The following is a 26,151-nucleotide window of genomic DNA, read 5'->3' as shown; positions in this document are numbered from 1 at the left end:
TGCTTGTTTTTATTTATTTCCTCCTAATTAAAGTAGGTAGGGCATATGAATAAAAGTTAAGGCACTCCTTTGGGTGAGATCAGATGATTGCTACATTTCTGAAATAGCTGCTGCTCGGGCTGGTTTGAATGTCTGCCACACACAGAGTTAGCACCTTGAAACTCTAATTTGCATCTCTTTATTTCTAAATGAGGTGACAAGCTTGTGGCTTGTGACTGGGAGTGTAGTAGCTGAGGAAGGCTCCTGTGCTTCACAAGAAGTCATTCAGGGCCACTGCTTGTCTGAAACAGTACGGTCAGGGTGTGGTCTGAATCTAGGATTGAGAGCCAAAAACTCCTCAGGTTTTTATCCTGGCTCAGACACTTAATTCTCTCTCTCCTTCAGTTAAGTGGGAATAATGGTGCTGATTTAGAGGCTTTACATACTGTCTCATGTTTTAATGCTGAGATTTCATACAGGATAGCCTAACTAGAAGCTGGAAGGAACAAGGTGTGTGAAGAGTGGTGTGCCTGTCTTGTGGCTCAGGCACCCCTCCTTAGGCCAGAACCTAAAAACATACTGTGAACAGGTCTAATGTCTGTCTTGTGTGTCATGCAGGCTGTTTGCAATGACACAAAGGATTGGGGTTTTTAACTTCCAGTTAACCTCCAGCATTCACAGTGCAGAATTATGGGAGTTACAGAGCTTTGGTGACAGATCTTTAGAAATAAATTGCACTGATTATCTGCATCATAGGGGAGATTACAGAATCAATACAACCAAATCAGCACCTGCACTAGCTAGTGTCCTTCTGTCATGTGGAGACAAACTGAGCTTAGGGGAGTTTCCTGGGGAATACTGAACACTCATTTGCTTGGGGTTGCAGGATTGAGATTGCTGCCAATTAGTTTGCATGTGCATAATGCGTCAAAATTATTTCTCCTACTTAGTATCGTAACATAACTCAGTATTTCTCTGCACCCAGTTCTTCCTCACTGAACAGCAGTTTGAAGCATGAGATACTGCTTTATCTTCCTAGATAAACCCTCGGCTGGATGGTTGCATGCGGGCATGGAACTGGCTGAATGGGGAGGACACCTCTATCCAAGAGACCATAAAGATGAATGAAAAGATGCAGTGCTTTGCTGTAGCAGGACGAGGGTCTTTCTATCCTGGCCGAGGTTTTGCTGTGTTTAATCTTACTTATGGTAAGTAGTTTGTTTTTTTTTTTAATTTCTGACCTCTTGTCCTGCTATTAACCATACTTGGTTTATAAACAGTGTAAAACTTACATGTGTGCCAGATTCACTGTTCATTGATGCACAAAAGACTGGCAGCTGTGGATGGAGAGGAATAACTAAACTTGTGATTCATAGCAAAGGAAGTCCTATGAATGATGGTTAGAACTGGTGTGAATATGCCCAGCATGGATTAGGTTCGCTCTGTGTAGCTCCAGTAATATATTTCACATCCAGACTGGTTCTAGCTCATCCTCAGCCCAGAGGGGCTGAGCAGCATCTCTGCCAGCAGCTTAGGTGCTTCCAGTCCTTACCACTGTTTCTGCTCAATAGGGAGAGCTGTAAGCCATAGTGCTGTATCTTGAGTTTATGATGGACAGAAAAATCAATATTGTCTGTAACAAAATGTCTGAGGTTGGGTTCACTTTTAATCATGGGGTGGCATTAGTTACACTTGGGTCAAATGCACTAAGCTGATACAAGCTGAATGAAATTGGCATAGGTGGAGTAATAACAAGTTTCAAACCCGACTTGTCCATACTAATGTGGCACTCAGAAAAGCACCTTTTTATTCTAGATTATTGTATTTGTTTATATATGTGATCAACTGTCAGTGTTTTTGAACTCACACAAATGCCGACCACCTGTTTCAGCTTGGCGTGTAAGCCCTCCTCTTCAGGAGCCATCTGTTCATCATTATGTGGATTTTTCTGCTGTGCCATTGTAAATTAGGGAATATCAGCAGTCTGTCATACTATTTAGCACATGGATTCAAAAATGACAAAGTAAAGACAAGCATCTGAAGTGCAGATGACAACACTCAGCAGAGATAAGGCCTCAGTACCCGCATTCTTTTTTTCTTCGAACAATAATTCCCTATCTTGTTTTTTTTTTTCCTTCATAATGGTAAGCTTTATAAAGAATGAATTATTGTATTTCAAGGTGTGGTGAACCAGCGAAGATAATACTCCTATGAAGGGAGGTTGCAGGAGCAGGACTGAGATCTTTCTTTGTAGCCAGCACTACCTTTTAAATTACAAGGGCACTGAGGCAGTAAGAAGATACCAGAAAGTTTAATTCACGATTCAACAAGTGAAGTAAAACATCCCACACTTCTGGAGGCTGGTGATCAGGAAGTGTTTGGTTAGGTGATGAGTGTAGTATGCTTACATAATTTTTCAGTTTAATACAGACTTTCATAGAAATGTTTCCCATATGTCAGATTTGGACTTAGATTCCTCAGTGATCTTTGGGCAGTCAAGAACGATTAAAAATTGGGTGCCCTACCTTGCAGCAGTTCTTTGAGTGTGTTGCATTGACAGCCATGGGAATTTGAGTATTTCTTTGTGATAAAAAAGCTCAGCATTATCCTTTGACATTCTGAAAAGCAGCAGAAGGCAAAAGGTAACAAGAGGAAACTGATGCCGTTTTCTTTTCTGATTTTATGTCCAGGTGCTTTGGAATGATTTTTTTTTTTAACAAAAGAAATGTGGCAATCCCTCCATAGGCTCATCTGCCTGTGTTCTTCTTTAGGGAGAAATTGCACAGCCTACCCATTTTACCTGTTAGTCCTATGTGTGTCCTGCGCGTTTTTTTTTCTGCAGTGCAACCTTCTTCTGGAAATGAAACCAAGAAGAACTGGGAAATAGAAGTAAATGCTGTAATTCAACCAGCAACAGATACTGGTGTGCTGTTTGCTCTAGTTACGGAAGAAGCATCTGTCCCTTTATCACTGTCTCTGATCGACTATCACTCCACAAAGAAACTGAAACAACAGGTACAGACATAAGCATTTTTCTAGAGAAGGTTCCTCGCTGTTCTCTAGGAACTGAAAATCATTTTCAAAAACAGTTATCAGGTTTGCTGCCTGCCTGTTTATTTGCCCCACCAGTTCAGAGCATGGTCTGAGACAGCAGTGCTTGCCTGACACCGAAGTTCTGCCTCTTATGCGTAGGTGTCAGACACTATTAGGGGGCTCTTTGCAAATGTGCTCTAGGTAAAAGATGGAACTGCTCTCTTCAATGCAGGCATATTTTACTATTTTTTTCTGGCACAGAAGCTGTTTAGTGCCATAAACCAGAGATTTCCATTCTCTGGAGCTCATCAGTAACAGTCCCAAAGTAGCCAAGACTTTAGGTGTCACTCTGGGTGCTGTGAAAGGCCAGTTATGATGGACAGCTGAAGCTACTATTTAATAGTATTCATAATAAAGGGCTAGATTCTGGCATTTCACAAGGGTAAACCAGGAATGATTTCACTAAAACCCATGAGCCAGTTTTTCATTTATAGTCAGCCGACAGCTCCAGTTGGCTTGGTTCCAGTGCAATGTAACAACCTCTGCAAGACCCCCTAAGAATTCTCTCTGAGAAGACACTGGTTTCAACCAATAATTAGTCCACTGGTTCATTGGTTTTTCATCTGTGCAAATGAGTTCATAACACAATCAGCAAGAGTAATAAGCCTAATTCTCTGGTGCCTCTGCAAAATGTTTGTAATAAAGGCCACAGTGGGGTCATCCTGTTACTGGATAAGTGTGGCTGGTATATTTCTGCTCACTGCCTCTTTTTCTTTCTTTCTCCTGCTGTTCAGTTTATCACTGTGGCCTTGGAGAACATAGTTGTATCCCGACTGGCAATAAATCTCTGTGATAAGAAGGAACACTCTGTGGACATCCTCCTCAAGAAAGATCACTTATCCCTGAAGGTAGATGGGATAGCAGGAGAGAATGAACTAAGCATCTCTGAGTTAGAGGACAGTCTGTCTATCTTGGAGAGCTCTTTGCAATCACCGGTGAAGACATATGTGGGAGGATTGCCAGGTGAGCCTCCAGTTTTGTACCATGGACCACAGGCTCCCAACTCGCCTTCCTGAGCTGGATGCCAGGAAAACCATTTCTGTTTGTGCAAGTTGTGGGCCTCCTTCTCTGTTTCTTCTTGAGCAGGCTTTGTCTGCAATGCAGGCACATGACCATGACAGATCTGGGGTTGGACTTTTCTTGAAAGATTGTGTCCTTCTGAGGACAGCTGGAGGCAAAAATAGAAAGAGGAAGTTTTGCTTTTTCAGCAGTAGGAATGATTTGTCTGAAGGATACCTGTAAGCAGGATCATTATCTTAAACCTGGTAAAATCCTTAGGAGCTGGACCACAGGCCCCTGCAGTGCTTCATTAATATAATAAACCTGTGAGAGCATTCCTTGAGAGGAGTTCTAGGGCCTTGCATTGTTTTGACTAAAGCTTGGGAAGCCCAGTGTGGTGATTTTTCCTGGCTGATGCTCTCTTTGAACTGATCACAGCACTCCACAGTTAACAGATTGCCTCCCAGCAAAGGGTATGTAGGGCACAACCAAGGGCATGCCACCATTTATAGTTTCTCTGGCTTTTCAGCAACAACAGGGCTTCTTCTGAGAGGTCAGTTTGCTCCTCTGTTCTGAACCTGAAAGATCAAACTTTTATCTGAATTGTGAATTTTGGCCAAGTTTGGGAGTTTGTTTCTTGTTCTGGCTGAACTTGTTTATCAGTCCCTTCTGCTGAGGAATGCAGTTCAGGAAACACGTCTCTGATGCACATGATGCCAGCATCTAAGCAAAATCTTGCCCTTACTTGCCCAAGCAAGGGAGAGGCAGCAACATTGGCCTCTTAGTAGGTGCTGAAGCAGTCAGGCTGGAACAGAGTGGCTGAGGTGCCATGTGTACTAGGACACATAGAGTGGCTTTTCTCACCATGAACAAGAGTTTAAAGAGTATTTATGCTGATGATGTAAATGGCTCCTAGTCACACCTAAAAGGAGGAGACCAGATACTCTGGGACATTCACACACTGGTAGAAACAAGCTGAAGCCCCAAATGTGGCATTTTCCAGTGTCAGATTGAATTGTCCAAGCTGGCTATTGCATAGGCAAGATAGGACACCTACTTTCTTTTAAGTAGATCTCAGATGCACAGCAGAGGGTTTTATAGCTCAGAAAACCATCCCATTCTGTCCCTATCCCAAGTTCTCTATGGTTTGGTTAGACTAACTGTGCTGGGTGAAGCACAGTTTTAATTATCCAGAACTAAGTGTGAGATACCATAGCTATGGCTGTTTAGACCCAGGTGGCATCTGGAAGTTTAGCTACTTTCCCCCCTTTGATCTGTTTTGCTCAGTAACAGGAATTTCTGCCAGTGATCTGCTTTTGCCATTGAGAGGAATGCAGCACTTGCATCGAGAAACCTTGTCATTTGCCAAACAAATAAACATTTCAGCACTTCAGTTGGATTAATCATTCTGGGTTAAATAACTATACCGAATGGTCAGATCTAAGTGAGTTTGGCTCCTTCAGATTTTGAAAACATTACATAGTTTTTGGTTTTCCTGGCTTCCATACCCACTGGAAAAGAACAAAGTATAGTGGTCACACTTAATGTCTTTATTTCATTTGCCACAAATAAAGAATTTAGGATCCAAGTATGTAGTATGTCCCATCCTCAGTACAGCTAATATTGCAAATGTGGAAGAAATACTATGGAGAGTTTCAAGAGATAAGAGGGAACATGTAGGCATTTATTACATTTTCTGTGGTCTTTTCAGTTCTGGTAAATCCTGAATTATATAATTTATGTGATGCATAGGTGTTTTTTCAGGAAATGTGCATTCCACCAGGTGAAGGAACCTTTAAACTAATCTTCCAAATCTTTACAGGACCACATTTCAGACAGATCCATTTCTAATCATAACAGAAAATTAAATATTTCACCTGATTTACAACTGTAACACAAAGAAAAAAATTTATTTGTTTTTGATAGTATCTTACAGATTCATCTGAAAGCCCACACTGTCTTACAGTCAGCCCTGTGGCACATGTAACAGCAGTCTGCATGGTTCCTTAGATGAGTCTTCAAGGTGTTAAGCCACAACTTCAACTTCTTCTGTGTCAAAATTTAGTTTACATTCATTTGAGGTGTTACGGAGATGCCCCCTTCTTTTAAGCAGACTTCAAAGATAAAATTTGGGAAATGGGGAGGAATAGGAGATAGGTAACTTCTTAAGTTCTTAAGTTAGCTTCTTAAGTTCTTAAACTATAGTTTACGCAACTACTGAGCAATGCATTTCTCACCCAGGAAGCTGAAAAATTTCTAGTATCTCTTTGTGGCTTACAGATTCCCCACAAATGTTCTTTCTCTCACTCAGTCCTAGACACACTTTGGGCTGTGTCTGATCACATCAGCCTCAAATTTGGCCCTGCATGTCTCCAAGCAGAACCTTTTAAATTTCATATAATCTTGGGTCAACAGGACAACCTATTGTTAGAGTTGTCCTTGCTTCGGTGTAAAGATAAGGGGTTTGTTTAGCTACCTTCATCACTGTGACGTTAAATAATCTCTGAGACGTTTACTATTTTCCACTGCACAACCAGTTTGATTGGGTCAGCTTTGAGTTGTAAATAAACTAATGACCTTTGTGGAAGGGTAGAGGACACAGCTCACATAAATTTTCGTGTCATTGTGTTACTGTGTGGGGTTTTTTGTTTATTTTAGGTCAGTGTGTATATGATGTTAGAGAAGTTAGTAGTAAGATTGACTAATTTCTCTAGTCTGTTGGACTGTACTTGGTGTCTTTTTCCTTGCTATATGTTTTCTGCCTCTGATAAACTGAGTAAAAGTATGTCACCAGTGAATCTCCATAGAAAAAATTAGTCTCATTAATCTGACCAACTCAATAGATGCATTCCAACACCTTTCTGGTGAAGGCCAGCAACCTCCTTGTGCGTAATCATCATAAAGATGAGTCCAGCAAGTGATAGAGGCTGCATATAGGAGGTGCTTTCCTGTCATAAAGTTCTTTCTATAATCTTTTGGCAGCTATTTTGAAGAGAGGGAGCATTAGAGGAAGGTGTAACAGCTCCACTAAAGACAAAGTAGAGGGTTCAGAGATGGAGAGGGGGGAAAATATTGAGATGGAAAGCAGTGTGAACACAGTTGTACAAGTGGAGTGAAGCCTTGCTGCTGTGCAGCACATGGTTTTATCAAGACTGGAGGACTTGCAAAGATACAGAGCAGCTGAGGAAGGGTTCATTCTGGGAGAAGGGCTTTTGTGCACCAGAGCAGATGGTGTTTTCCCCATGTCTGGGATTGAGCTCTTGCCTTCTGGCGAGAAAGGCAGGGGGGAGGTAGAAATCCTGGGGTGGGGAAGAGGTGAGTTTAAATTCGTTGAAGTAGTAGTCATCTGAGCATAGGTAGGGCAGGTATTTATTTAAAACCAACCATGAGAGATCTTTGTCTCCTCTTTCCCACAGACGTTCCTGTCACTTCTACTCCGGTCACCGCGTTCTACCATGGCTGCATGACTGTCAAGCTGAGCAACAAGGCACTGGACTTAGATGAGGCTCTCTACAAGCACAGTGACATCACCTCACATTCCTGTCCTCCAGTCGAGGCAGGTCTGTAGGTACCACTACAGTGCGAAAGTTTTATACTCAGAAACTTTCAATGCTTTTCTTTTTTTTAAAGATATAAATTATTCAGATCTACCGCACTGCGTGTATAGTTTCTCTTAAACACTGAAGTTATGTAGGAGCTACTGATCCTTATGTCAGATTGATTATTGAAATACTCTTTGCTTTGAGGTTTAAAGGTTGTAATATATTTGTAAATAGTTCAGAAGACTAATATTAAATAAGTCAGAAGTACAGAATATACCAAAAGCGAATGTTATCTTTAGACCGTAAGAGACAGTTTTATCTGTAATGTACAAAACACGGTAATATATGAGCGTGGACTGGAAGAAAAATAATAATTCTGTTTTTTTTTTTTTATTACCAAACACTGCTTTCTGATTTGCAAAATACGAGAGAATAAAATATTTACATACAAGTTTTTAATTTACCTGTACTGAGATTTTTCTGTATTCTGGTATTTGGAGATAATGACTCAGATTATACCTGATGTGGAGATTACAGTAGTGGGGGAGTGCTGTTTGGTTGGTTTAGTTTTTTGTTTGGAGGTGGAGGGGTTTATGTGCTTACATCTGTATTATATATCTGCTCAGTTGGAGAGCAAATGTTTTTACTATTCTTATAGCTAGAATTTCTCTTCTCTTTCTTTCTCTCAAAGAAAACTCAGTTGTGACCTTTAGAAAACCTCTTGGTCAACAGAAAACAAAGTTGGGTCAGCAGGAAACATTTAGAAGAAACAACTTAATAAGTTGAAAGCCACATGGCTTTTTTGTCAATAGCCACTGAAGCAAATGATGAGGTGTCGAGAACTGGGGAATATTATCTGCTGATGACATATTTTTGCTGCTGAACTTTTAGGTTGGCTCACTCACTGTGACCCTAGTGGGAGCAGAGAAGCTTGAGCTGTGAGAGTTAGCCAGGCCGAACTACAGTGAGGTCAGAATATACCTGAGGGTTTACTCAGGAAAGGTTGTAGAGCCATAAAGTGCATTCAGCTTTTAAGTTGGGCTGGGCTTTGCCTAGCCTGCTCTGAGCCACTTAAATCTTGCTTTATTTGGTCCTTGTCTTGCACCAAATTAATAAACTGAGCAATACAGGTATATGCTGTGGTGCAAAATCCAAATACTGGATGGCTAATATTACACCATGCTTCAGAGGGCTAATGTGGAAAAGATCTAATTCTACAAGGTCTTTTATAAATTATTCCTGGTCATTCATCTCATGTTTTTCCTGAGCAAATACGGAGATGACACATTAGTCTAATAATCCACATGTGTGGCAACATCTGTGACCAAGCTGTGAAGATGTAACTGTCCCAGAGGAAAAGATGAAAGAGTGGGAAGACTATCCCAAGCATATTTTCTGGCAAGGATCCCTGCTTTATTTAGCAGAGAAGAGGAAGGTATTCTATTAGCCGTTAGACAGCATGGCATCATAGCTCCATGTCATGACCAAATCAGTCAGCAGTAATGCAGTAGGGCAGAAAAGAACTTTATCACTTTCAACCAACCTACTCATTTATACTTGAAGAAGGACCTGTCAAAAGACTCTTCACACTCAGGTCTGACCAGACACAGGTTTAAAAGGGAGGTTTCTCACTGGACAATAATAACTTATTGGCAGAGTGCACGTGGATAGAAAACCCCAGAAGCAGTTCTAGTTTTTGCTTTTTTTGATTGAGCAAGGGAAACCATGTTTTTCCTGAGAGTGCTTTATGTTAGAGCTGATGACTCTGGATCAATTTGTGATTTGATGGAGCACCCAAGAAAGATTAAATTAATATCTTCAGTAAGAGCTAGAAATCTTGAAGATACTCTGGTTAATAGCATGTCCACGCTGCAGTGTTTTTTATGATTATTTTAGTCCTTTACCAAAATACATCTCTGTGCTGGTTTTGGTTAATATTCTTCATAGTAGGCAATATAGGGCTATAGTTTGGGTTTGTTTTGGAAACAGTGTTGATAACTCAGGGATGTTTTAGCTATTACTGAGCAGGGCTTGCACAGCGTCAAGCCCTTTTCTGCCTCTCACCCCACCCCACCAGCGAGGGGGCCAGGGGTGCACAAAAGTTGGGAGGGGAGACAGTCAGGACAGCTGACCCAAACTGACCAGAGGGATATCCTACACCGTATGGCCTCATGCTCAGCATATAAAGCTGGGGGAAGAAGGAGGAAGGGGGGACATTTGGTGTGATAGTGTTTGTCTTCCCAAATCACCATTACATGTGACATTGCCCGGCTTTCCGGCTGAACACCTGCTCATGGGAAGTGGTGGATGAATTCCTTTTTCTGCTTTCCTGGCATGTGTGGCTTTTGCTTCACCCATTAAACTTTATCTCAACTCGTGAGTTTTTTAAATTTATCTTTCCGATTCTCTCCCCCATCCCAGGGGGAGAGTGAGCAAGGGGCTGTGTGGAGCTGAACTGCTGGCTGGGGTCAAACCACAACAATTTCTCATCTCTTTAACTTGGATTAATCTCTACTGAAAAAAGTAGACTTGGAAGGCACCTGTTTTTAAACCAAGAAGATGAAACAAACTCTGTTTTACTTTGTTCTTTTCAAAGGAAACATGTTAGAAAAATAATCTTATGTCTAGTATTTTTGTATAATTTCTGTGGTAGTTCCCAAAAAACTACCATGTGGCATAAATGAATCACAAACATGTTTTACTTTTGTGTTAATGTAAGTGGCATTATTTATGAGGCTAGAATTATTTTGGGTCCTGGAAATGTGAGTTCTGTGGTACATTATGGTACTCTGCAGTTTCATACTAAATGCTATGTGAACAAGACTATTTCATTTTCTAATTCAGAGCAAAAATTGCTCCAGACTTTGCATATGTGTGTATGTATGTGAAGACATTTTGCATAGACCACAATGCACCCTGACTCAAAATGTGGTTTAGAAAAGAAATCCAGAATTTTTATCTGGAGAATAACAGAACGGGGGGGAGTTCTTTTGTGTAAAGGTGAATTTTTTAATACCCTCCATCTGTACCACACTGGAGGAAGAGGTCTGGAGGAGGACGCAGCTGCAATAAGCATTCCTTCATTCCTTCTCAGTCATTGCTTCAACGTAAGAGAAACATTCATTTCATTTTTGTTTAGTTACTAGTTTAGGTGCTCAACTCAAAGGGAGCAAGTCTGTTCTGGGATTTGAGTCCTCAGAATGAACCCAGGTGATTCCCCTGGTAGTATTCATAGCAAGCAAAAAGTAAACGTGTGGTTCCACTTACTTCATGATCATGGTGACTGTGCTCTTCATAGCATGTATTTGCACAAGAACTAAGCATTTTGGATGCATTAAATTAATGTTTAAAACAAAAATAATGGTCTCTTCTCTGACTTTTGTTTCTCTCAGTCAGGTTCATATAACTCAACAGTACACATAAGGCACCTCGTCACTGATGTTGACATCACTGGCCTAAAACTTTGCACCTTAGAAAAACCTTAACAAAAGGTGGCTTTTATGATCCGTATAAATTAATCTCTGATCTTACTTGTATTAGTACTGAATCTGCTTCTGCTTTTTATACACAAATGTACGTGAACTAACAGAAATTTCTTGAAAGTTGGAAAATATGTAAAAGGATGATCATTCTTTGTTCTGTTTTGAGCAGGTCTGATGGTGTCACTTCCTTTGAAAGGAAACTGTCAAGTAAGCTGATTTGGTTTATATAGTTTTTTTCAATATCTTCATAATTCAGAGCAGCTGCTTAAAACGTTAATGAGAAATACCTTCCTTTCCCTACTTTGCTCTTTGGCCTTTCAGGAAATTTTTGTAGCTTCATTGATGTCTAGACTGTAAGATCTGTGGAGCAAGCAGCACCAACATCCTTCCTGCAGGAGCAAAATGCAGTAAAGGGGTGCAGCAGTCAGATGGGTTTTCATGCTGGTGTAACCACTCCTGTCCCAAAATGTGGCAGCCAAGTGCCAAGATGAATCACAGCCAATGTGATGCACAGTGAGGCAGAAGGATGCACACATCAGGGACATGTTTTTTTTCCTGTCAATGGCACTGCCAGAGGTATTGTTGCTTAGCCTTGTCTCTATACAATAGGAGAAAATTAAAAAAAAAGGAATTATGACCCTTCATTCATTCTGTCTCAGTCATTGTAAAGTACCTGCATCACATCTTGATCAGTTTAAAAATAAATAACTGGCATTTAAATAGAATGGTTTTGGTTGTGGTCCTCCTTTGACTAGAAAGGAAATAATTTGAACACTAAAGTACAGCATAAAATACACGTCTGGAAATTTCATCTTTAGCACACTGACATGACATTTTACTATGCAGACTAGACTGGCACAAAGTACAGATGTAACAGTCCAATAAAATTAGCTTTTCTGTCTGAAACTTGAAAAAGGAAACTGTTGGGTAGTGTACTTCTTCCTCTGTGCGATTTTGTTTTCCTGTCCTTACAAATACAGACAGCCTTAGGTACAGTATAAATAGACACTGTGAGTTTTATTGTAAAATAATTGCCACACTTTATTGGTACAACACTTTCACCAAAAAGGGTTATTAAATAAATACTACAAGCAAACAAACACCTGGCCTCTTACTGAAAATTATTGACTCAGAGAGCTTCTGACTATGCACTCAGACAGCACAGGCTTAAACCCCTCTATATTGGTTTATGAAAGCAGAACACATATCCGGAGTGTTTTCTTCATTTCTCCCATTGAAGAAAATCTATTCTGCAGTGCACCAAGAAGGAAATGTCTCATCCTTACTGCAGCCAGAAAGCACTACTACACCTGACTGCAGGCAAACTAGGTGGTGACTGGATGCCCCAGTGGTGATGTGCCTGCCCTTATGTTTCCAGGGCTCTGCCCTGCTCACAGTGAGATGCAGGTAAAAGTGGAGTGGCTGTAACACACTCTGCGGTGGGTTCCTTTGGGAAGTCTAGTGCCTGCACAACAGTTTCCAGAGATTTCTTAGAAACAAAAGCCTACCAGCTACCTAAAATTAATTCTTTGTTCTATGGTGCATATGGTGGAGGCTTTTCTCCAGGCAGGCAGTAAGTCGGTGTATACAGGGCTGGAGCATTTGGGGGAAGACCATAGCTGGAGCTGGACTGAGATGGAGGCTGAGTTTCTTCTGATAAAGAAATGTCAGTAGATGATGTTCCTGGAAAATTGTTGGCAGGCTGTATGTAGACAAAAGAAAATACCTTATTCAGTAAAGGTTTACAACCCCATTGCAGTTCTGGGTTTTTTTGCCATGTTAGTGTTAGATAATGAGCTTCGTGATTAAATTTCTCCTGCATTGCAGCTTAACATTAACTTTAGTTCTAAAGCACCTGCTTAAGTCTAGCAATGATGGTGTTTAGTGAAACAAGACAGATTCCTTCTGTAACCTAAGTCAGTTTTAATAGACATTGTGCAGACAGCTGGGCAATAGAACAGAACAGGAATTTCTGGAGGAAAAGATGCTCTGGCTTCCTGGGTGAGGCACAGCACCTGACCGGCTGATTAGGTTACGTGTAGCTGCTTGTTTCCAGGCATCACTGTGAAATTTAAATTACCCCAGATATAATTAATCTCAGTTGTAGTACTTGCATAAATGCAAAGTCTTATTCCTTTGCCAAATACATATCCTTCTTAAGAAAATTTTACAGGTAGGCATGTGTCTCCCTGTAGGTCTTTCACTTTGGCTGTCTCAGCTATGATGGGGCTTTGGTTAAAAGAGGCACAAAAAATAAATAGAGCTTAGGAAGTAGCCTATGTTCAGGAACAAGCAGAATTTATTAAAAGAATCCATGTAGAGAATAATGTTCTGGATAAAATCCTACCATTCTTTTAACCAAGTTTTGTCACTTATGTCAAGAGGGTCAGGATATTACTCCTCCCCTCATATGCCAGCACATGCCAGTCCATGCGCTTCAGCTGGAGAGTTGGGCTCAGGTCCCCTCAGGTTCAGGCTTTAAGTGAACTTTAAGTGCCTGGAATTTAAAAAACAAAATGAAGTAATCATGGAGCCTTTTCAAGGGAATTGAAAAATATGGCAAGTAAACGCTGCTCCCTGCTGCTAAAAAAATTAATAGCCACAATCTAAAAGGCCAGTACCAGGGCTGGCCCTTGGACAGTGGCATCTCAGAGCTGCCCTGGTGTTGGCAGACCCCATGCCAGAGTGCCCAGCTTCTCTGCGGGGCTCTGGGTGAGCAGGGGCTGTTGCCCTGGGTCAAACCCTCCTGGCAAGGAGAACGTTGTCCTGCATTTGTGCCACAGGGTGACTTAGTGAGTGAGAGTGGGCACATCCTGACAGGAAGGCTGATTATGTCCTTCAACCCTCTGAGGCAGTGCAGGTATGCTAACAGACCTGCTAGCTACATCAGCTCTAAACCTAGTTGTGGGTTTGGGTTGTTTTGTTTTTTTATTTTGGAGATTTTGCTTTCCTCCTCTCTCAAGCTGCAACCACTAGTTCCATCTGTTTGCCTGAAATTGCTTCTGCAGCAAGTTCTCCTCTAGCACAAATGACTGGCACAACCCGTAACTGCTGTCATCACCACCAGTCCTTGCACAGCTGATCACAACCTTTACCTGACCAGTTGGCAGGCCTGTTACTGGTTGTGACTGAATTGTACCAGGAAGTGATGAATGATTTTGTTGGCACAATGAACAAAATAAATGTTTTTTACATCCTTGTCAAAATGCATTCCTGTTATCATCCTTTCTTTTTGCACTTGGCTGATTTCTGCTTGTAGACAAGGAAGTCATGAGGTGAACTGAGGAGTGTTTACCACGAGCTCAGGTTGCAATTCTTTTAAAGACTTAGTTTGCCCCTCCAGCAAGCATTTATTCAGTGAGATCCTGGATTCAGCAGAGGACCAGGAATGAATGTCATATACCTTTAGCCTGAGATAATCCGTGTGGGACTCTAAAGGTTAGACCAGCTCAGGCAGGGTCTCCTATTCTGTGGACAGCTAGAGCTTAATTCAGTTGCCCACATGTAAGTGCTCAGCCCTTTTGGGATGCCAAGGGATATTCCAGATATCCATGCAGATTTGACACAGGGAGGACTACAAGACCTGGACCTGGGCTCTCTCAGAGGGGCAGGAGGGAACAGGTGGTTCCTTGATTTCTTTATAGGCAGTACTAGATCCCTAAATGCCAGTAGCCCCTGCATTTAGTCAGATGAATCCTGGCTCCAGATTCCTAGCTCCCAGCACTAAGACCAGCTGAGCAGGGTTTGTGAATCCAGCAGCAGGCCTGAATCCAGCAGCTTGGAGCTCTTAGATGGATCATGAAGACTTCCAGCCACATGGATTCAGCCCACAGCTCTCAAGTAATGGAAGCAGATGACAGTTAAGCTTCTGGCTGTTCCTAATCATCCCTGCTTTCAATATTCACTGTTTGTAGATTTGAGTAAGTTAATTATGATTTTTTAACTCATATACTGATGCAGAAATTACTTCTCTCCCAACTGCAACGTGATGAGCTCAAACATACAGGGAGGTGGCTGGCTCGAGGGTTTTTTTCTCTTTCCCCCTAGGAATAAATAAGATTAAATTTTTCCCTTTGGAGCAGAGTGCTTCTCACTAACGTTTTCTGGCTTGGGAACAGCTGATGGTGTCTGCCTATGTATGTTATGAAGGGGAAAGAAGACAAATGAACACACTTATTTGAAAAAGTAGAAATTAGGAAAATAACTGTGTTTGCTTTGGAATGCAGACAAAAATTTGGGGCAAATACAGTGTATTTCTGTTTCTCAGTGGGCGCAGGACTGAACAGTTACAGTGGATCCTCATGACTATTTACATGCATCTTTTCAGCTTAATTGTTTTCTTTTGTCTGTTTTTATCCCCTTCTCTCTCTACTCTTGGCTACATGCTAACTCAATTCTGCAGAACAGCACAGCTTTGCAGCTAAAAGCAAACAAAAAGAGATGTTCTTTTTTGCCTCTCAACCCTTGGTCTCAAAGTACCTGGACCCATTTATGTTAATACATAAGACATGCCAAGGACTGTTCTCTGGCTGTGAAGCCAACTGGCACAGCACATAGGACATCCCTACAGCTGAACTCTTACCACCAAACCAATGGGACTGTCTCTGTGCATGCTGCTGGCTGGGAACAGTCCACTGCCCTTGCCATCTTCTGACCCCTTCCTAAACATTGTTGGATGGTCTGGGCAGCATTCTAACCATTCACTGGTGTGGATGATCATGATGTCCCAGTGCTGGTGCCTGGTAGCTTATTGGCCCTGAATAGATGTAGCCCAGGAGGCTGTGGGGCACTGGTCCACTGTTAGTTCATGCTAAATTGTGCAGTGTTTTCAATTAAGAAGTATTGCAAAACTTGTGGTACCCATTGGTCTAGCACTACACAGCCAAAGTATAACAAGCTGTCATATGGAACAAAACAGTCTTACTGTGCTTTACTAGATCTAAAAGCTCCTGTGATTGCTACAGGGTCTCAGTATATTCAGTTATTTACCAGATCACTCTACGTTCATCACCTCACTCTGGTGGGGAAAAAAAGCAAACACCATTCTCAGCACCACTCTTTGCATTTTCCAAGCCAGCTCTGCCTGAACACAACACAGGCTTGGAGCATGACTTGTACCTCAGTCTTCTGAAGGAGGTGATTGGCCTGAAGCTGACTCAGCTCATGCTGTATCCCCTCCCACAAGGGGTGGAAGCTGCGTCTCTGGCAGCTTTCCTTCCTGCTTTCAGGCCAGCTGCCTCTGGTCAATGAGGCTCACCAACCTCTGCCAACTGCCAGAGCTGCTCTGTACCTGTTGTGTACCAGTGGTGGCCCGTGGCAGATGCTTATTGGAAGCTGAAAGAAACAGGGCTCCATCTTCTGATAAGCCTCCGTTGGTTCTTGTGGCTGGCAGACATTTGGGGTCTTGCCGGGCTGCAAGTGAGACCCAAATCCCTAACCCCTCATTTATACTCCTCCACACCATCCTGTGGCATTTGAATCTTCTCTTGTTTATAAAAGCACTTCCTATTTCTGGCTTATATTGCCCCTTAATAGCTTTACTGAGGCAACCAACACTTCGTGTGTAAGAAGTTATCACTAATATCCATCCACAATCCTTTCTGTAGCACTCAGTTTCACAGGCCTCTTAAGTCCTCCCCTTTCTCACCTCCTTTCCATCTGATAAGTCCTAATATACTTATCTCCATATTAAGTGTAGGGTGGGCTAAGGTGTATAAATTTTTCAGCCAAATCCTGTGTGTGTCAGATGCTTCCTTTGGCTTCCCCAGTGCCTCTGTTGCTGCTTTATCTTGCCCAATATGGGGGCTGCGTTCACCTTCATAACTACTTGTACACGGCCTGAATCCCACAGTGGGATTCCTGGTCAGCAAAGGACAACCAGAGAAAGCCTGAGGTCTGAGAACAGACCTGAAACTTAGTGCAGACTAACTCATCCCAGAGATAAACCTGTGAGTTTGGATCAAACTTCCTTGCCTTGGTTCAAACCCCAGAGCTAAGATCTACCTCTGCAAAGTATGTACTGAGTAGCATCTTATGCTTTTCTGATGGAGTAAGAAGGGTGCCATTTTGTACTGTACCTGAAGAGCTAATGGGTAGGATGGATATGTAGAAATAGTTGCTGCAGAAGGACAGAACCCAGCATATGTCAGGATCTGCTGGGCAGGATTGTACAGGATCTGAGGAGGAGGTGCAGCACTGAATGCAATTTGGGACAGAGGTACCTGTTTAGCACAGAAGACAACAATATATCAGCACAGCATAGAGGGAGCTGGAGCAGGAACTGCTCCTAACACAAGCAATCAGACAATTTAACAGCTTTCTATTTTCCAACACGATTACAAAAAACCACGGAGCAGACAGAATGAGAGGGTGTATCCAGAGTGAATTTTCTGAGTAAAAATACAGAGCTATTTTAATCTTCTTTCCTTGGAAAAAGACGGCTGGTGCTTCCCTAGCAACAGTTCCAGAAGCACTGGCAGGACTCCAGATCTGAGACAGCCTGAAGAGCACAGCATACAGCATACATTTGGCTGTCTCTTCTCACTCATTCCAGCACCGAACACCTAGTCCTTCACCATTTGCTGAAGACACTTTCCAACAGCAACTACCTGATGCCCTCATGTCTTTTCTCACTGCTTTCCTACACAGATTTACAAAGATCTCCCTTTCCAGACCAGTTGCTCTTCTTTCACAGTTCCCTCTCACTTGTGAAAGAGTTTGCTGCTAGCTCTCTAGTATCACTCTCGACATGCATACCTCATTCCTACCACATAAAATCCTTTTCCCGTGGCTTTATTGACATGTCCCTTAATTACAATGTGAAATGAGGTTTGCAGGAAGAAGTAAGAGCTCATATTAAACCAGCTAATAAAACTTGGTAAGGAAAAAAAGGAGTAAAAGCTAAATATGAAAGGGGGTTTGTGTTAAGCCCTAAACCTATGTGCTATATAACCATTTGTGAAGGACAACAGAGCTCTGTGAAAGATTTTCTTGAGATAAATCCAGTGGGTTTTTTGATTTCCTTTGTTTTTGTTAGCAGATTCCTCCACATGAGAGCATGGAATTTTCACTGAAATAATAAAACATGGTAGTTGCCAGACAAATGCTGAAAGCAGCAGCCAGTATTTTTTTTCTTGGCATTTCCTTTCAGATTTATCAGTGAGAGACATAAACCACTGTATCCTCTGGAGATAGTGTGAGACCTCTGAGATTAAGAAAGAGGCATATTAATTGTGTTTGCACATGGAAAACATCATCTAGGTCACTGATGTACCACATGAGGTTACCTGACAATTTAGGCCTTAGCTCCTTAGAGAAACTTAGCATTTTAGGAGCTGGCATAGAAAAAGGCTGGGGTTGAAAGCAGAGAGCTTATTTCATGGGAGAAGCAAGTCTCTCATTTTTAAGGCATCCTCAAAAACACTCATCTGCAAGGTAGCCCCCTTTCTACCCACCCTGCTGGGTGGATATGGTGGGGAGAAAGGAAGAAACATAGCCTTTTAGACAGAGTGAGAAGCAGTTAAAATGCTTGCCTCAGACCCAAAGGTTTGCAGCCAGCAACATGGCCCTAGAATGTGTCCTTCCTTCTTAGGAGAAGAGAAATTAGATCCCTCTGGTTATGGACATCAATGCATCAAGAAACACTTGTTTTGCCCAGTGAAAAATACAGATGCCTGTTCTGCATCTGTCACTAACTTTCTGGTGTGAGTCTCTTTGGGTGCTGCTATTTGACCTGCTTTGGGTCTTTCTTTTTTTTTGAGTTCTTCTCCTGGGAACCTCTCTCAATCCTCTCACCTTCCCTCTATCCATAGCAGCACTGCTCTCTAATTGCTAAGTATGAACATCACAACAGTCCTAGGAGACAGTTTTAGGGAGTCATCTACTCCAAATCCACTGATCAAAGCACCTTATTATCAGGCTATCTGGTCTCAGCCCAGAGCCATCAACAATTTGCAGGTACTGAAGCTGGTTGAATGATTTTATTAAGTATTCCAGTAATTACACTACGTTAAATTAGTCACCTAAAATACACTGGTAGGTGGAGACATTCTAAACTAAACCACCACCCAAGTCAAAGAGATAAAGAGCTACCAACTGGTCAGGGTGTGCTGCCAGTGTCAGCTTATTGGCCTGCCACAGACCTGCCAGAGCATTTATTTTCAAGCTACGGTTACTTTTCACATCAGACTGCACCTTTAATTGCATGAGTGCTAAGCCATGGCAAGTAGCTCAGTAATTAGGTATTAATTTTGTTTCCCTTTTTAAAGTAGGGTGAAGGAAGAGGAGAGGGGATATGGGAATGCTATTCAATCTGTTCAGATTCCCTTAAGGAGACTGCAAGAAGGAGACAAATTGAAAAAAAAAAGGCAGCAACCCCCTCCCCAAACCATCAGTAGTTCAGATTAATGTAACCCTAAACTCCCAGAAGGCAGATTCCTTGGCAAGGTGTGTCAGGAAAACATCCAGAAGTCATCAGATGAATACTGGGACAGGGCAGGGAGTTTCTAGATTAACTCTTAGGACCAGCAAGTGAAGTTTTCCATGCAATTCTTTACCTCCGTCTTCTGTAAGAAATAATCACAGTGTGTTATCATTTTGGATACTGCAAGTCCATCTATTTAAGTTATATATTAATCTGCTTTTTGTTAAAGGTGATTTTAAGGTAACTGCCCAGCCAGTGTCCTATATCCAAGCACGCTGTAGACTTGAAAAGGAAGGTACCTGTCGCAACCACTGCAGCCCCACGGGTTACATAGGGGCCACTGAGCTGACACCTTGGGAGTCAGGAGAGGATGAAATGTTTCCCACTGAGCCAGCACGGCCCTGTGGCAGGAAGCAAAACTACAGGGAGTGTGCCACAGTCTGTAGGGAATTTGTCACAAGAAAGAAAGCCCACAAAAACCAAAACAACACCTTTTTTTTTCTGTCCAGGAAATATGATGGGTTTAAAGGCAACGGCACTGTTTTGCAGACTCTCCCCTTTGTAGCATGTTTTGGCTGCCAGCATTCCCGAGAGATAGTTTTTTGGAAGTTAATTCCAGAGCAATGCCCTGAGGCATTTCAGCTGGGCTTTGCAGCTCTTCCTGCAAAATGCTAGAGAGCACTTCTGTGGGAAGGTGACATCCTGAAACAAAGAAGTTCTCCCACATATTTTAAAGGGTTTCTTTCCTTATTTCAGTCCCATGCCCCTTTCTTTCCCTCTTCTGCTTGATGTTTTCTTGGCCCTGTCTTTCCCCAAGAGTTACTGCTTTTCTAAGGCAAGGGAGTAGCAGATTAGCAAACCAGCTCTAGTACATAACTCAAAAGAACCTGAAAAAGCACAGGCAGGAGCAAGGAGTGGTCACTGCATTTTGAGTTGCTGCTTCAGTAAGACTTTCACAAGCACAGCATGGATCCTGTCCTGAGGTGACTGACACAAACTCATCTTTCCCTTGATCTAGGAGTACCTTTTCTTCTGCTCACACTGAGAGGAGACATTAAACAGCTTATTCAGGTCAAGTTTTTACCTGGAGCCTTGACAGACTCGCTCCAGCCAAGCTTGGGGGGAAGCTGCTCATCCACTACTGCTGCAATTTCCTTGCACAGCTTTATGCCACTCAGTCAAAAGGACCAAGACTGTGACCCAGGCTCTGCCTCCTAGCCAGGCAATGTATGAGGTCACGGAGATCCCAGTTCTCCCAGGAACATCTCCTTGGCTTGATATCCTTCACACGCAGTGCAGTGATGGCCCCGTGAAGTACAGAGCTGTATCTGGGCTAGAGCTTGCCCTGCTACAATGCATCAGCCCAAATCCCATGTAAGCCTTGGGTTGAGCAAGACATTAGATGGACTTGGGCTGGCTCTCTGTACCTTTTCCCATCTCAAGAGAGCACTAGCAACTCCAACAGCTGCACTTGCACCCATCTGCTAGGCAAGGGAAAACACTTAGTGGCGCTAAAAAGCTGCAATGCTCTCTCAGGGACTTAGTGTAGATGACGCTTCATATAGCTGTTCTCTCCCTTATTTCCCACTGCAGTTGCTTCTGCCATTGCTTCTCTGACAAATAGGAGATGAATTAAGATGGGAAAGCTGCTCCCTCCCATTGGGCAGCTGCAACTCTTTACTGGCTGGCTGCAATCTTATCAACTTCTAGCAAGAGTTCGCTGACTTAAATTTGATAGCTCAGCTGCACGTCTTCCATAGGAAAGCTCAGTGTGCTCATTTTCCTTAAGGTAAAGAGGGAAATATTTCCAGGAAATTTTGCAACTCTTAACAGAGATAAATTTCAAATAATTCATTTGGCCCTGCTCTGTCAGGTGGTTTTAAGCACCCAACACACGTTGTAGTTAGGCCAGGCATGCTTGCTGAGGAACTCTGGGTGGTCAGAGCCAGGCCTGGATGGTCTCCAGTCTGACTGGGTCCTTGGCTCAGTGGCTGCTAGGTCTGAGCAGCACCTTCCCCCTAGTCTGCCCCTCCTCCTGCCCAGATGTACATCTCAACTATCTCTCTTGCTTTCTCTTCCCTGCTCCATACCTCTCTTATTTTGTTTTACCTGTCTTTTTATTGAGTTTTTGCCTCTGGAATAGCCACCAGTAACATCATGGATCTAAGATGACCTGTGCTGCTATCACACCTCCCTTTGGCTCCTGCATTTCACTTCCATCCCCTCACCTCCACCCATTTAGTTTGGAAGCTTTTTGGGCTGGGACCATCTACTCCTCTGAGAGTCTAATCAATCATGAGCCCCTTTGTTGGTCTTTAGGCACTGCTTTAGCAAACATGACCAGTGACAGTGATGATCCCAGGAATAGCTTCACCCTTTTAATGTGTAAGAAAATCTAGGTGGATGAAGCATTGTATCAGATTATCCCTCCTAGCTAACAGCCTCTTCTGGCTGCAGTGTTGCACATCAGCACAACATGGTGCTGTGGCACAGGCAGCAATTAGAGAGTGGCATTCCTTAGCGAAGCAAAAGAGGATGTTAATGTGACCTGGGTACACAACTGTTTAAATAAAAACTTGACTGGTACTTCAGAATTCATCCCCATTCTTGGGGAAAAGAAGTACGTAAATTAAACAGTCACACCTAGGACTTGAGTTTTACATGTTAGCTACAAACTAGCATGCTCAGACTCTGTGCTGGCCCACATGTTCAGAGATGAATTAGAAGGAAAAAAAAGATGCCACTTAGTGAAGTGCCAGCATTTGTTCAGACAGGCACCTGTTTTTTCCCTTCTATTCATGTATTTGACCAGGCTTGACCTACTTAGCTGTGAGCAGCGGCAATAGTTTAGCCTAAAGATATAACTCCAGACTCCCAGAACACACAGTAAACACGTTCAAAGTGTCTCCTTTGTACACTTATGCTTCCTTGGTTTTAACCCATATGACAATGCCAACAAGCCCAGACATCTGCACATAAAGCAAGAGACCGTGAGCCTTACCATGTCTTTAAAAGCCCCAAGAATGGCTGCTGTAATAATGCCCAGAAACAAGCCAATGATGTTGAGGACTGTGGAGGACCACAGCAGCCTGTACAGGTGAACCACGTCCTGACAGCTGCTGACGCCAAGAAATTCATAGTAGCTGGAGGACTGGTCTGAACTGAAAGGGAATGCAGACAATGTCACTGCAGTGGGAATGGTTTTGCACACAATATAGAGCTCTAGAGGATCTGAATCCTTCCTGCTTGCTTTCCTGTTTGGCAAAGTACTTCATCCATGCTCCCACCAAACACTGCTCGGAAGAACCGGATAAAGTTCTGCTGTAAAATTGGCTCTGCTAAGGCTAGCATCAAACATGCAGTCCAACTAATACCAACTCTAGTTTTGTTGATTGGTGGTGTTTATCAGCATGGACTCTTTTTCAATTTTTTTGCTCAGGGCCTCTGAACACAGGCACAGTCTTGGTATATGGATGCTTGTCATTCAGCTACCAGCTAAAGCATGCTTGCCTTTGATTTTTTTCACAGCTCACCTGCTGGCATCTTTGAAACTGGGAAAAACAAGTTGCTTAAGCATTAATTCAACCACAGGAAGGGAGGTTTTTCTAGCTGGCTACACTTCTTTATGATGTCCATGGTTCCAAATTAAGAAATGCAATACAGTACAGTATAAAGATGTGTCTTTTACACTATGGATTGTACTATCCAGAAATCTTTGTTCATATTTCTACACCACACTAGTTATTGCAAATCAGGCATGTTTAACCTTCATTGTCTAGCCAAAAGCCAGTGAAAGCTCTGCAGAGGAAGGTAGCAGTGTGGAGAAACCAACAATATTCCTGGGAAGAACCAAGGCAGGCATAGTCCTGTCCAATCAATGGCTTGAGGGTATGGTTCTGGCACTGAAGAACCACTACTGTTGAGTTCACTTGGCCACTATCACGAGCCCACCTTAACTAGGCAAACCTATAACTTCAGCTACCACGAGGCTGAGGAAATCAGACTTGTGATCCTGCCCACATACCACTCTATTCCATGGCTGAGAACAAGCTACTCTGTGTAACTGTGTCTAGTCCTGCTTCTCTCTAGCCATCCTGTGAGCTGGAATTGCCAAGTCTCTACAGCATCATGACTGCTCGTTTACTTGCTGTCCACTGTGAAGGACACACATGTCTAATTGTATCATGGAATACTATCACAGCAGTGATCAGTCCCAGGTGTTCCAGACAAACTCAATGTCTTAGAAAAATGGAATGAGGATCTCCATCGGGAGGGGGAATATGCCTGAGCTCTCCTTGTTGTTAGCTTATGCTTTAAGCAACAGAGTTTCACTCACTTTTCTTTGATAACTCTGCATACTTCCAGCCCTTTAACAGCCCTGTTCTTTCCTGTATTGAATTCTGCTGTTTGATTCAGTGTTAACATGTAGCAGTTAGCTGTGTACCATGGAAGGAAGCATTCTCAGAATATACATTGCAAATGTATATGCAATGCATTGCAAATATGGTGTTCCATCATTTTTCTGTCATAGAAATGCCTGATGCCTGATTGACTAATGTAAGGACTTTTGTGCTTGTTGTCCATCACAGAAAAGGTACAACAGTTGTGCATTCTCTACCTTTCCCATTTCACTTGTTCTGTATAACTGCATCATATCCAGATTTAATATTTTTTACATAAGCAAAAGATTGTAACATTCGTAGTAGATTTTAATCCATCCTGTAGACCTGCACTCACTTTTTGTCTTCTATCTGCATGAGAAATATGCACGCATAGATGACTTACCCCTAGTCCCAAATGTCATTTTTTACTTCTCTTGCCCAGGAACTGGGCAAGAGCTACTTTGTTATGCAGAAACCTTGATTGTGCCACCCTTGTTTCCCTACACCCAAACTGTTCATGTCTGGCAGGATTCTAGCCAAGGCTTCCAGAGGACTGGGGCTATAAACAGCTGCTAGCATACGAAAAGGAGGCAAAACCAAAATAAAACAGGAGATGTAGGAAGGAAGAAAGATGAGAAATACATGGAGGATAAAAAGGAAAACTGACTGTCAGTGAACTGTAGAGGGTTGCAGAGGTCACATGAGAGTGCCTGGTAAGATGATTGTGAGAAATAAATGAGATGGTTTTATTACAAGCAGATATTTCCATGGTTACCTCATGTTGAGATACCTGGAGGTCATTTTGGGAGACTGAAGAGCCATTTTGTGGTCAGGAACTGGTGGGTTGCATGTTGTTCTGGTCACTGTTACTGACTGCTGCTTACTGCCTGCCTTGTTTGCTGTTCTTATTGTTCTGGTGGTTCTGATCACTGTTACTACTGCTGACTTACTGTTTTGCTTACTGGTACAGTAGGAAGGCGAATCGGAAAGCCTGTAAGGCAGTGAGACCAATTTGGGCTCACTGCCAGGAGACCATGCAGCTGGGGGCAGGGAAACAACCTCATAGGTGGATGGGAACAACCAGTGAACTGTACCAAAAGGTGAGGATTGCCTTTTGAGGAAGAGAGGAGCAGGGCCTGGCATGGGAGGTGTGAGGGAACAGTTATGTAAATCAAGAGACCTTAAAAAGGCTTGTCCCCTCCCAGTCAGGTGTGCTCAAACCAGGTCACGAGTTCGGTGCAACCAGTGCTCTGCTAATAAAGTTCTTTGTTTCACTTTATTTGACCATCTTCTAAGTTTAAATTAGAGATATTTCTCACAATGACACACGGGTATGTAGTAATTGGACAAGAGGGAATGGCTTTAGACTGAAAGAGGGAGGAATTAGATTAGATATTAGGAAGAAATTCCTCACTGTTAGAGTGGTGAGACATTGGAACAGGTTGCCCAGAGAAGCTGTGGTTGCCCCATTTATGGAAGTGTATCCAAGACCCACTTGGATAAGGCTCTGAGAAACCTGGTAGGTGTCCCTACACATGGCAAGGGGGTTGGAACTAGATGATCTTCCAACCCAAACCATTCTGTGAATCTATGATACTGAGGTGTGTAAAGGGTGACTCAGGCAGAAGACTTATTAAATCTAATGGGAAAATTGTATTGCCAGACCAACAGTATATCCAAACAGGGCTGTGACTGTGATCAATTTTGATCACAAAGCAAAGAGCTTATGGATGTATTTAAAGAAAAAGAAACTTAAATAATATCAACACTAGTAAACAAGTCCTGACATCTTATCTGCTGGCATCAGGACTTCAATTGAAGAGGAACTGGACTTCTCAGCATATAAGCTCCTTGTGTTGCTTTTCCAGGCCCTATCATTTACAAGTAAGGACAAACAACCAAGGATTTCTCACAGGCCATGAACCGCACCCAGGTACTTACTTCTCACAGTTGTACAGATCACAGCAATAGCATGTGTTACTCTTTACTTTCAGCTGGCACTTGCTGTTTAAGGTATGACATGTCACCTGCCAAAAAAGAAGAGACTGACCTTTATTCTCAGTGTTTCAGTGTTGTGTAAATCATCCTACTGGCCACAGAAAAAATAAACTACTGCAGTGTCAAGTTTTATTACCTGTTGTGCAGAAAGATCCTGATATTCCAAAATCTACAACCACAGGCCAAAAGGATGTCTCTGAGTTCCTAGGACATTTAACCAGGATGTCAGCCCCAGAGTCTGAGGGCATTTGCAC

General features: G+C 42.5%; 2 protein-coding genes across 2 annotated transcripts in view; one reads left to right on the top strand and one right to left on the bottom strand.

Annotated features, from left to right (window-relative positions):
- GAS6 (growth arrest specific 6) overlaps window positions 1-8,072 on the top strand; it is a 42,699-nt gene extending 34,627 nt beyond the window's left edge. The window contains exons 12-15 of the mRNA XM_029964769.1: window positions 1,019-1,187; window positions 2,822-2,994; window positions 3,807-4,035; window positions 7,488-8,072. Of these exons, the coding sequence (XP_029820629.1) occupies window positions 1,019-1,187; window positions 2,822-2,994; window positions 3,807-4,035; window positions 7,488-7,639 (723 nt within the window). The 3' untranslated portion in view covers window positions 7,640-8,072. The remainder of the gene's footprint in view (window positions 1-1,018; window positions 1,188-2,821; window positions 2,995-3,806; window positions 4,036-7,487) is intronic.
- Window positions 8,073-12,140: 4,068 nt separating this feature from the next.
- TMEM255B (transmembrane protein 255B) overlaps window positions 12,141-26,151 on the bottom strand; it is a 68,174-nt gene continuing 54,163 nt past the window's right edge. Inside the window, exons 6-9 of the mRNA XM_029964768.1 lie at window positions 25,841-25,926; window positions 22,519-22,678; window positions 17,173-17,316; window positions 12,141-12,797 (exon numbers count right to left, since the gene is read on the bottom strand). Coding sequence (XP_029820628.1) covers window positions 12,630-12,797; window positions 17,173-17,316; window positions 22,519-22,678; window positions 25,841-25,926 — 558 coding nt within the window. The 3' untranslated portion in view covers window positions 12,141-12,629. The remainder of the gene's footprint in view (window positions 12,798-17,172; window positions 17,317-22,518; window positions 22,679-25,840; window positions 25,927-26,151) is intronic.

This window comes from Manacus vitellinus, unplaced genomic scaffold, assembly GCF_001715985.3.
Source record: "Manacus vitellinus isolate BGI_N305 unplaced genomic scaffold, ASM171598v3 scaffold_7_pilon, whole genome shotgun sequence".
Classification (NCBI taxonomy): domain Eukaryota; kingdom Metazoa; phylum Chordata; class Aves; order Passeriformes; family Pipridae; genus Manacus; species Manacus vitellinus.
Note: the sequence above shows the minus strand (reverse complement) of the source record. Positions and strands in the feature narration are given on the sequence as shown.